This window comes from Micropterus dolomieu, linkage group LG20 (genome assembly GCF_021292245.1).
Source record: "Micropterus dolomieu isolate WLL.071019.BEF.003 ecotype Adirondacks linkage group LG20, ASM2129224v1, whole genome shotgun sequence".
Classification (NCBI taxonomy): Eukaryota; Metazoa; Chordata; class Actinopteri; order Centrarchiformes; family Centrarchidae; genus Micropterus; species Micropterus dolomieu.
Window position 1 is genome coordinate 3417489 of NC_060169.1, and position 11554 is coordinate 3429042.

At 40.5% G+C, this 11554-nt stretch overlaps 1 protein-coding gene across 1 annotated transcript; it reads right to left on the reverse strand.

The window, feature by feature from the left end:
- Positions 1-687: 687 nt before the first annotated feature.
- Positions 688-11252, reverse strand: ctsd (cathepsin D). The gene is made up of 9 exons (XM_046032970.1): positions 11094-11252; positions 6590-6746; positions 5384-5507; positions 5162-5280; positions 4875-5074; positions 3396-3518; positions 2791-2935; positions 1474-1572; positions 688-1232 (listed from the first exon to the last, which is right to left on the reverse strand). Exons 1-9 carry the CDS (start codon positions 11153-11155, stop codon positions 1071-1073), a joined length of 1191 nt encoding a protein of 396 aa, XP_045888926.1. The 5' UTR covers positions 11156-11252; the 3' UTR covers positions 688-1070.
- Between the last annotated feature and the right edge of the window lie 302 nt (positions 11253-11554).

Consider the following 11554-nt stretch of genomic DNA (forward strand, 5'->3'; position numbering starts at 1 on the left):
GCAGTCTGTTAACAGTCGTCACAATGAGGTTGCACAAAAAAGAAACATCTGTCCAGCCCCCAGTAAAACCCCAACCAAAAACCGTTTTCGCACTTTACGGTTTAAACAAATGTGATAGTCAAGAGCAAAAATATGGGCACCCCTGCATGTCTGTCACATGACGCACTACTTCTCCCAGACAACTGTTGCAATTACAAATGCTTTGGCATTTCATGTTTATTTTGTTTGATTTGCAACAGGTGAGTTTAAATCGGGACTCCTTTGTAAAAGAGACTGTGTCTCAATGGGACTTTCCTGTCAAATTAAAGGATGCTTAATACAAATATTTCATGTCAACTATTTTTTTTCCTTGAGTTCTGTGGGAGAGTACCATAGCATTTGTATTTGCAACAATTTTCTGGAAGAAGTTGTGCAATATGTGACAGACATTTTTAAAGCAGAGCTCTACAGATTTTACACATCGAAGTGCGTTTCCAGCTGTTGGGGAGTGCTAAATGTAGTATTGAGCCTTTAGTGTCTACTGAGGGAGCTGTTTGAAGTCTGTTAACTGTCCTCAAGTGATGTCACATGAATGAGTGTTGGTCGCAGCTAAGGACCACAAGTTAGGGAAGAAAGAAAAATAAAAAAAGAGCTCTACTAGCCAAGAATTTACTAATTGTTAAAGCCACACAACACAGTAAATACAGATTACTTTAAAAACTGTTTATTCAGGCCAATCATAGGTAAGATACATCTTAAAGTCAGTAGTGGAGGAACAACTTCCTTTTAAAATTAAGTGTTTTTAAAACAAATCCCTGATTAAAAATAAACTCAGATGCTTAAAAAGGGAAGTACCAATACATATCAACGGATCCCTGATCATGTACAGCCATCACACAACCTATAAAGTCTCCAGTCTGTCTCACAAACTCTGCTGGAAAATTCCTCAAATCAGTGCATTTCAACTCTACACAAAATCTATTGCTAAATATTGTTTGATTGCAAAGCAACAGAAAACATGTGCAGCACAGATTTGTCTTTCAAAACTTTTAGCTTTGTACTTTAACGTGTTGCTCCAACGCAGGATGTGCTTATTTGGCCTTGGCAAAACCCACCCTGTTGTTCTCTCGATCAAAGACGGTGTAGTACTGGCCAATGAATACATCTCCCAGAATCCACAGGGGCCCGGCGGGGGCGGGGATGTCCAGACCCATGAAGCCGCTCAGACACATGGTCTTTCCGGCCTGACTTACCTGAAAAATTGGAAGGAGGAGACGGACACAGAGTCAGAGACAGGGCTGCTGAAATGTTAGAAAGGAATGAGAAACAGACAACTACACGCGTCTCTGAGTAATCATTCCTCAAACCTCCTCCTGCCAAGTGAAACAAAGCTGCACTTGTTTAGTTTTAGGTCGTCACAGTGTTGCATTGTTACTGCAGGAGGTCCCTGGTCTGACGCCCCCTGCTGGATAACAAACACGCACACAGTCTTACCTTGAGGATGTACTGCTCTCCGGTCAGAGTGTACGACCGCCCGCCCACGCTGAAGGTGATGACAGGCAGCGTTGGGACCTTGTCACAGCTCACCATGTACTGAAACACAACCAGAATTTACTCCTCAATTCACACTTCTTTTGTTCGATTGATTATTTAAACTACAAACTGACATGAAGCTATAAAAAACAGCATTTTGTAGCCGGTGTTTCATTTTTTCACAATGATAATATACACTAATTGTACAATAAAACCTGCCAATTCATTAAATTTTAACTCTAGACAGATATAATACAATAAACTTATTTGAATATGCATTTGTTTCAATTCACTTAAAAAAAAAAAAAAAAACCAAGGACCCATGTTTGTGTGTCTATAGCCCCTTTTCCACCGGATGGTTTTCCATTGAGCAAATCTGGGACCCGGTACCTAGTATTGTTTTGGTATCACCTCCGTCGAGGTTTTAGCAAGCTGAGGCGATACCAAAACGTGACAAGAAAACAATGCAGACAACCAATTGGTCAGAGAGAATCAACAACAAATCCTTTCCGCCAAACAACCTAGCTATGAGCTGGTGTGCAGCTTGTCCTTTATGTTAGCAGCAGCTAACATAAGCTCAGTTTTGGAGCTGAGCAAAGCAATCAAATCCTAAAAAAATATAAAAATAAATGATTTGTCTCTTCGGCAAACACATGGACGTCAGCGAGCCGGCTACATTGAGGAGTACCATCTCTGGGTACTCGAGCTGGTACCATCCGGTGGAAAAGGGACTTATGTAACTAACCAAGAGTATTTTCTTGCTTTAAAAGACAGGTTAATATTTAACCTGTTCCTTTTATTAGTATGCTCATTCTAGTCTGTAGGGTTTTAGGTCAGGGATGTGAAGTTAGCCAGCTGTTCTTCTCCTTGCTTTGACTGGGACCAGTCAAGGATCTCTGTTCCCCAAAACATAGAAACCTAGACTGTGTAAATGATTATGCATCCCTTTGCTCTGAGCCAGACGTTAGTGACTGTCCTCAGAGACCGAACCTCTGGCCCAGCTGATTTGTGTTATAGTACGTCTGTTTATTCTCTTTTAAGAAATTCTTCAGAAGAAAACGGTTTGTTGTAACGCAATTATTTGCTCAATCCTTCAACAGTAATGCCACAATTTTCCACGACAAGCTGCATGTACAGAAAGTAAGGTCCAGGTTGAAAAATACCAATTTCACTGGGCAACTATCGATTATTTTCTAGATTAATAGTTTGGCCTACAATGTTATACAATATGTCATCAGAATAGCCTGTTTTATCAGCAGGTTGGACAGTTTCTCTCACCTCTCCCTGGATGAGTGGAAGGGCGCCAATGGCCTTCTGCAGGGCCTTGACCTCCGCAGAGGGGCCGGTGATCAGAGACGTCCCCGTGTCCACGATGGCCTCACAGCCGCTCTTACACAGACTCAGCTGGGTGCCCACTGTCATCCTGTCTCGCACACACACCACACATGTTTCAGTACTCAAAGTGCAGTCACAGCATCACTGTGTCATGGAGGTTATGAAGGCCGCAATGAACAGTTATTTTCATTATTCTCTCATCTAGTGATTATTTATCAATTAACCAAAAATGCCTATCACAGTTTCCCAGAGCTAAAGGGGATTTCTCCAAATAGCTCGTTTTGTCCGACTGTCTAAATCTATTCCAACTATGACAAAAAAATAAATAATAATAAAAAGTGGAGAACCCTTACATTTCAGTAAATAAGTAAAAACAATAATGAGAATTAGTGTCCATTATTATTTTGTCAGATGACTGGTCTACAAATCTTTACTTAATCTTGTCAAAGTATGGGGATAAATCTTTAGTCAATCATAACCAGCGTGCCTGGTTTATTAGACTGATCAATATCATGACCTCCATGTTTTTTTTAAGTGTAAGCACTCACTCGTCCATGTGGATCTGCCAGTAAGCCTGGCGGGTGACGTTGACGTAACTGAAGTCACCACTGTAGTATTTGGGGTCGGTTCCTCCCAGCAGCAGCTCGCCGCCGGGCTGGGTGTCCGGGTTCCTGACAAGAGTGAAGACATGAACTCAAACAAACATCGCTGCCACTGACGGCAAACATCAGGAAGATAAGATGTTGTTAAAGTAAACCCAGTATGAAAAAAAAGGAGTTCTCATTTGTGTAGTCCAGGTTCCCGCAGTGGAAAAAAAGGGATACATGTGAACCACACAGGTGCATTTCAAAAATTTTTCTAGTAGGACTTTGCACCTGCCCACAACCACTGGGAACTGGTTTGCTGACCATGGTGTTACTGAGCTTGATTAGCCAGCCAGCCAGCTCACCTGACCGGAATGGCAAATGGTCTGTTTTTGTATAGAGTCTTTTCTAGTCTTTCCGACCACTCACAGCACTTTACACTACCCTACCCATTCCCACACACATACTAAAGTGCTACAGAACATTCATTCACACAGCCACCCTGTATCTGAACCCAACAGAGAATCTACGGGGTTTTGTCAGGAAGATGAGACACCAGACCAACAAAACAGACAAGCTGAAGGGCGCCATCAAAGCGACCTGGGCTTCCATAACACCTCAGCAGTGCAGCAGGCTGATTACCTCCATGCTACGCCACCGTGATGCAGTAATTCTTGCGAAAGGAGCCCCAACCAAATACCAAGTGCATAAACTGACCATTTTCAGAACCTTTCACAAGGTCGACATTTCTGTATTATACATGCTATATTTTTTTGATATGGATTTTTAATGTCCATGGAGATTAACTGTAATATCAAGATTAAAACAAAAAAAATAATATACCAACTAACTGAAAAGTTTCACTTTTATGAAGGGGAAAAAAAAAACAAGGACATAAGCGTTCAGATTAGGGGCGTGATGATATATTTGGTTCATGAGACGTGACGTCACACAGAAGATTGAGCTTTAAACTCTTAATTTCCTGCATTCTGGAGACATTTTCTGCACCGATTTATAGTCTAAATGTTTTGTTTTTTTTTTTTATATGAAGGGAAACAAAAATTCAGGTGGCAGGTGACAATTCAAAATATAATCGAATATAATGCAGGATGCAGTAGCTTTTTTTGGTTGCTTAAGTTCCTTTTTTATTATGCAAATAAAAATTCTCAAAGCAATTTCATTTGTTATTTAACATTTCTTGTTGAAAGCAATTTTTTTTTTTTTTTTTTTTTTTAAGAACATTTTTAACAAATGCTTTCCAAAAATCAGCCAATTCAAAAAGCATCCACAGTGTAAATGACACCTAAAAAAACCCAAATATAACTAAATAAAGATCCCCCCCCCCCCCCCCGCACGTTGAACACAGCCTGGGCAGCAGCAGATGTTAAAGACTGGAATGAACAAAAGATTCAAGGTACTGTAGTTACAGTTCTGTTTCCCCACCTGTTCAGGTAGAAGGAGAAGACGTTCTGCTCCAACTTCTTCTGGCTCATGATGTTATCAAAGACTGGAGCCACTCCGTCCACAGAGATGCGTGGGTAGGCCATGCCGAGGATCCCGTCAAACTTGGCTGCGATGAAGGCCACACCGGGCTGTTTGATTGCTTCTCCGAAAATCTGCTTTTCAACTGACAAGTCTCCAATCTTGAGAAAAAAAATAAACCACCCAAGTTAGAGAATTTCACTGAAATGAGCAGTTTACTGTGCTGCTAATGTGTGTGATGAGCTTACTGTGCATGTGTCCTCACTGAGGTAGCCAGACAAACTGCCAGATCCATACTGGATGGCGAAGGCGGTGCCGTTCTTCACGTATGTGCTGGACTTGGCAGAATTATATTTGTGGTGAAGCACTGAATAGCAGAGAAAAAATTAAACATTTTAAAGATTTAAATAAAACAGTACACTGCAGCTGACATGCAGGACTGTATTTGTGATAACCTCAGTAGGACTTACAGCATGCAATGTCTAAGAGGGAGCAGTGAACGGAGGGCACCCACAGGTTGGAGGAACCTGTGTCAAACACCACAGTGAAGAGCTGAGGAGGGGTACCCAGGCTAATCTCACCGTAATACTGGGCCTGGTCAAACAAAAAAAAAGGAAAAGAACATGTTTATGATCAACAACAACCAGTTTCTTGAAACTTTGTGGAGATTTACTGGACTTTCAGGAAAAGAGATTACAATAATCCCTAAAGGCAGAAAACCGGTCAGACGCCGAGCAGGTTTAATGATTAAAACAACAACATCGACAAGGTCTGACAAAGCAAGTTCACACATGACAATCACAGTCTGTTGTTTTCTTATTGCAAACGAGGCCTCGCAGCCGCTTGTGTCAAGGAATATTTGCAGGTCAAAAAGTTACTCAGGCAAGTCAATAAATCAGTTGTTATCGTTCAGTTAGTGTGTGACACAACAAATGATTACGCCACAAAAAAGTAGGAGCTGAAGCAAACTTCTTTTTCGTGTGACTCAATGTCAAAACTTCTCACGTTGTCGTAATTCTGTCAAGTCATGCAGGCCCTCAAAGTACTTCCTTTTTCTGAGCAAGATTTGAAAGCTTGGTTTTATTTGCCAGATTTTCAGGCATCAGTCTTTCAGATTTCAGCCTCATACTTTTAAAAGCTATAAAACGTTTTGGAAAGCACAACAGCTAGATGCGTTTGACTTGAAAGCCTGAGCCACACAATGCCTTTTGCTTCTTCCCTCCCTTACAATGAAAGTCTGAGGTCATTACTGAAGATACCAAAAAGGTGATTGGCCGATGTGTTAAGTAAAACCGAGAGCAAACAAACAAACTTTCTATCAGCTGACGAGGCTCAAGAGGCTTACAGATCAGGTGTTAACACTGACTCAGCTGTCATATGGTTCCCTCTTCTGTCATTCTGTGTCAACAGTTAAACGCTGGTATTAATCTACATCAGAATTGCTCAGCCTGTCTAAAAAGCTGCGTTTGCAGAGGATTTCCTGGTCTTCACAGGCAAAGTCTAGTTTGTCATTCAGCCGGGGAGGATTTACAGAAAAAAAGGTCGAGGCGGTCACAACACAAGAAGACCTTTGTTGTGGCTCTCCCCCCAGCTGGGCGCTCAGCTTTTGAACAGTGCATTAGGGAAAGTGAAGACTTGAACGTCCGCAGGTCAGTGGTTTGAAAAGTGATGCTTACGTCAAGGTAGTTCTTCAGGGTTTCTGGAGTGGGTGCATTGCTGGAGGGGAAGCCAAAGTTGTACTTAAGGGAGTGCTTGTCGGCCAGAAGCTCGTCTACTCTTCTCCCCGAGTCAGTCAGCTGCCGTCTTATGGTACGGAACTTAGTCAAGGGAATTCTGAAAGGGGAAAAAAAACATTAAAATAGTGATTTAGAGGAATTAATCTGTAGCCTTGTTCCAGATCTGTGAATCGCCACAAACAACTGATTCTGTTTTTGTAATCCGAATATATAAAAAACAGTGGAAATTTATTAATTTAACATAATTCATTCATCTGTAAAACACAACTGGTGGTTTTGACCCACATACTTCTCACACAATTGAAATTTTGTTGTACATCACTGATGCGACGCCAGCTTACGACGTGAAGAAATAGAGTCAACCTGCTGAATAAACCAGATGGTTCATTGTGGATTTATGGTCAGAACAAACACTTGATGCCAAACAGTGGATCACAATACTAATCTATTACCGTTTACTAAATAGGACATCAACAGGAGGGAATTCGCATGGAGAGCATCCCCGCAAAACTAGATCAAGGTAGGGCCGGACGATATGGCCAAAAATGTTATCACGATAAAAAGTTTCATATCTTTCGATAATTATCAATCTTTATTTCTTTTGAGTTTAAAGGCTGACTTTTGCTATTGAGGGAAAGTTGAAGAAACCTGATGGTTAATTGTGGTTTGAACTCGTCTTTATGGGCAACACTTGATGCCAAACAGTGGATCACATCACAAATCTGAGGTAAAACCCTCAGATTCCCTCTCCTCCTATCACTTCCTGCAGGTGTTTCTGGCTCTGGAGCTGTGGAGTCTGGATCTGTGGTTGCGAGTCACCTGCTGCCCCCGTGTTCCTGCTCGACACCCTCTACTGCAACGACTATTGTTGCTAGTCTTATTGTTATTATAATCATTAACATTACGATTGTTACCATTAACACCATTATAAATATCTGTACCATTTTTCATTTAGTCTATAGCAACATTACCTTCACTGTCTGTACCCCTCTCTCACCGGTGGAGGCAGATGGCCGCCCACCCTGAGCCATGGTTCTGCCTCTTAAAAGGAAGTTTTTCCTTGCCTCTGTCGCCTAGTGCTGCTCTTGGTGGGAACTGTTGGGCTTCTGTAAATAACAGAGTACGGTCTAGACCTGCTCTTTTATGAAAAGCACTGTGAAATAACTGTGATTTGGCGCTATATAAATAATTTGAATTGAATTAAAACATTCAAAACAATGATAAAATCTTTTTCAACACATATGCATGAGTAAAAGTAAGTAAAAAGCCCCCCCCCCCAACAAAATAACCATCTTAATAAAAAATTAAGTCCTAATTTGTGTATGATTCAAGTGAATAAAAAACATTTACTGAACATTTGTTATATATTGTTTTATTGTCCAGCCCTAGATGAAGGCATGCGTCATTTTAACTTTAAATAGGCTAGAGCTGTGAAGCTGTAGCCATGGTTACTATCCATAGAGCGCCCGCCGTTAACTCACGGAGCGCGGTCTCCCCGACTGATCACCAGAGCGAAGAGCGACCCCGCGGGGGCCAAGAGACTATGTTGTGATTTTAAGAACGTTCCTCAGACCGACATCTTCCCCAACACTAACCAGCATGCATCTATCCGCTTCGCTGTGGCGTTTGATCGCTTGTCTTGCTTTTGTTTTTCTGCTTCTCCCACACGCTGCGTCCAGCACAGTCTGCCGAAGCCTCCCTTTACTGCTCGTTTGGGCGGCTGATCAACAGTTGAAACACAGGAGCTTTTAAAGTCCAGGAGTTTCTAACTGAATAAAAAATTTATTCATTTCTCATTGAGGTGAAAAGCTGCCACAATCACATTTAAAGAGGTTACTTCCCCAAGAGAAGGGGAAACTAAAAATCACACGAGCATGTGTGCTGACTCAGCAGAGATGACATCGCATGATTAATAAAACTTTTTAATGTAATTCAGCATTAAGAGTTTCTTGAAAATAGTGTTTAAATCTCTTTAACCCAATATCGTGTCACGTCTCGTCACACCCCTGTTATCTGCACAGAGCATTGCAAAATACGGCAAGTACTACACATATTGTAGGATTACCTGTGACCAAAACACAGCCATATATATCACTGAGGTTAGGCTAAACACAGAGCAACAGCACCACAAACAAATGCTATGAGTTTATAAAGATTCAACTAATTGCATTAGGCTTCATCTCTGTTTATGAAACTAAGAGCAAACCTTATATCTAAGTACTGACATTTGTAAGATAGCTGATACTATTAGCTTTGCGTGTCTTTGGATGGACACCAACAAGCTTTTACAGGAATCAAACATTAGATTCAACCGAGACAATGAAATAAAGTAAATGTGGCAGAAAGAGTTCACTAAATAGACCAACCGGCCGTCATATTGCAACCCTGTGGTTTTAATAAAAGCAGGATGTAGAAGACAGTCATACTGCTCACCACAGACTGAGTGGACGCACATGACACGTGTGTCGCTAAAGAGAGATGTCAACGTCAATGAATCCATCAAATGCATTTACATAAATATAATATGATAGTTGTTCATCATGTAGTTTAGAATATATTAAAAAATACATTGTGCAAGATTAAAATGTGGCATTATTCAGAACAGATGTGTTTTATGTTTAATACATTGATTACGCAGTCCCAATACATTTTTAATCCATTCAACTTCTACTTTTATGCCTTGATGTGCAAGAGTGTATCTGTAACAAAGAATTTCCCATCAGGGATCAATAAATTATTTTTGATTTGAAAAGTTGCTTACCAATAAATGCCTGTAGCACAAAAAAAAGGCAGTATACTAGCAAGAAACTCTAATCAAAACAGAAATAACACGACATCAGTTTACAAAGTCGCGGTATTACAAGTAACTTTTAAAAAGTTTTTTAAACCATTCCAAAGTTCAAAGGCACACAGTCGGCCTTTATTTTAAAATGGTCTTAAATCATCGATGATTCAGAAATGTACTCATTTTCATTTGGTGCCTGATTATTTGACATGCATAGAGTTTCCCCACGCACTCACAAAACGATCCACTTTATCCTCATTATGCTGAATAATGACGACAAATGACAGGAAGTCACTTTATTAGCAGAAGAAATGTTTTCAGCCATCATCAAGTGTCACAATCATGTCGCAAGGATGCTTCTTAAAACAAACCACAGGTGATCCACTGAAGGAAAGGAGCATTTAGCATCAGAACGAGGCAGAAACCAGTTTAATGTCTCCACATATCAAATGTTAATTCACACTGTAATGACAGAGGCACAACACAGGGGGAGCAGTAAGCACTAACCTGATAAAAAGAGATTCTTTAAGATCTAAACGTACACTCTGCTGACCACAGGCTGTGCTGCATGACTGTGACGTTTATCAAGGCCAGACAGCTGAAAAAGCGTTTTGTCTTGTGATCTGTAAAAGTTTAAAACCTTAACTCCAGTGACTGCCCCAAATAAAAAGAGGGCAACAATGAACCAACAAAATGAATGTCCCCATGTTTGGGGTTTGACACAGTGTGAGAGCAACAGCTGACAGTGCAGGACAGTTTAAGGTGTGAACAAGTCAAGCCCTTTATTTGACTTGTAATGGAGTATTTTAACTCTACTTTTACTGGATAGATTGAATTACTTGAATGCTTACTCATAGATGGGGCTGGGCACAATAATTGTCAAATTATTTTTTCTTTCAAGTTTAAAGGCTGATTTTTTTCCTCCTGAGTGAAAGTTGAAGAAACCAAATTGTTAATTGTGGTTTTAAACTTCTCTTTATGGTCAGAACAAACACCTTGATGCCAAACAGTGGATCACTTCACAAATCCTGAGGTAGAACATTAAAAACCAATTTATAATTATTTGTTATTAAAAACAATTGCGATAACGCCTTTTTTCAACAAATACGCGCGAGTAAAATCTTTTTTCAGACCCTTATACTTAACAATAAATATATAAAATACGAAAAGTGCTAATTTGTACGTGATTCAAATGAATTATTTATAACATTTGTTATTAAGGAGGGGGAAAAAAAAAGGGTAATTCCTCCACCTCTCTGCTTAGATCCTTAGGTCCTATCACGACTCAGAAAATTTCTTATTTGACATGTTTCATCCCTTTTTTAAAAAAAAAAAAAAATGACACTGTAATTTTAAATACTGCACACCAGCAAATATGATGATAACTGTGTTCCTGGAAGACACTTCAGCCTGCAGAGAAGCGGTGCGGCCACAGCAGCCATAACTAAACCACGTTTAAATGTCTCACTGCAGCTGCAACACAGATCACATGAACTAAACAATACTGTTGCTTATTCTCGGGTTTTAAACGTGCAACCAGGCCGTTTTCTGTCCTAAAGCGTTGGGTAACAGATACCATTGCCATTGCATTGTGTAAGCTAAGCTGTTGTTGTCGTTGCTGCTCGCAAACACTGAAAACATTTTAAAGTTTCTTCTTACCGAACAAGCGCGTCGTTCGTCAGCGCCAACGCCGCGAAAACAAACAGGCACAAGATCCTCATCGTTGACAGCCGGGAGAATTACAAAATCAGAAAACACGGCGATGACTGGGCAAGTTCGGCTTGTTGTCGACACACCAGCTCCGACTTTTATCAGCTGACAGGAGGAGCCGAGTCACCGTCACGTGAAGGCTGGGAATTACGTCACTTCCGGAGATTATGGAGGCTTCATGGGACTTATGTTTGGATGAAGAGCATGGAGGGAGATACTTTCCTTAAGTAATACTCAGTGGTGGACAGTATAACTAAGTATATTTCCTCAAGTAGTAAGTGCAGATTAGAAGTATTTGTACTTTAGTTAAGTACAGTTCAGTTCAATTTTATTGTCAGACTCAGGGTCCTTTAGAAAAACATTATGGACACCCAACACATGCAAAAAAAAAAAAAGCACAAATAAAATAT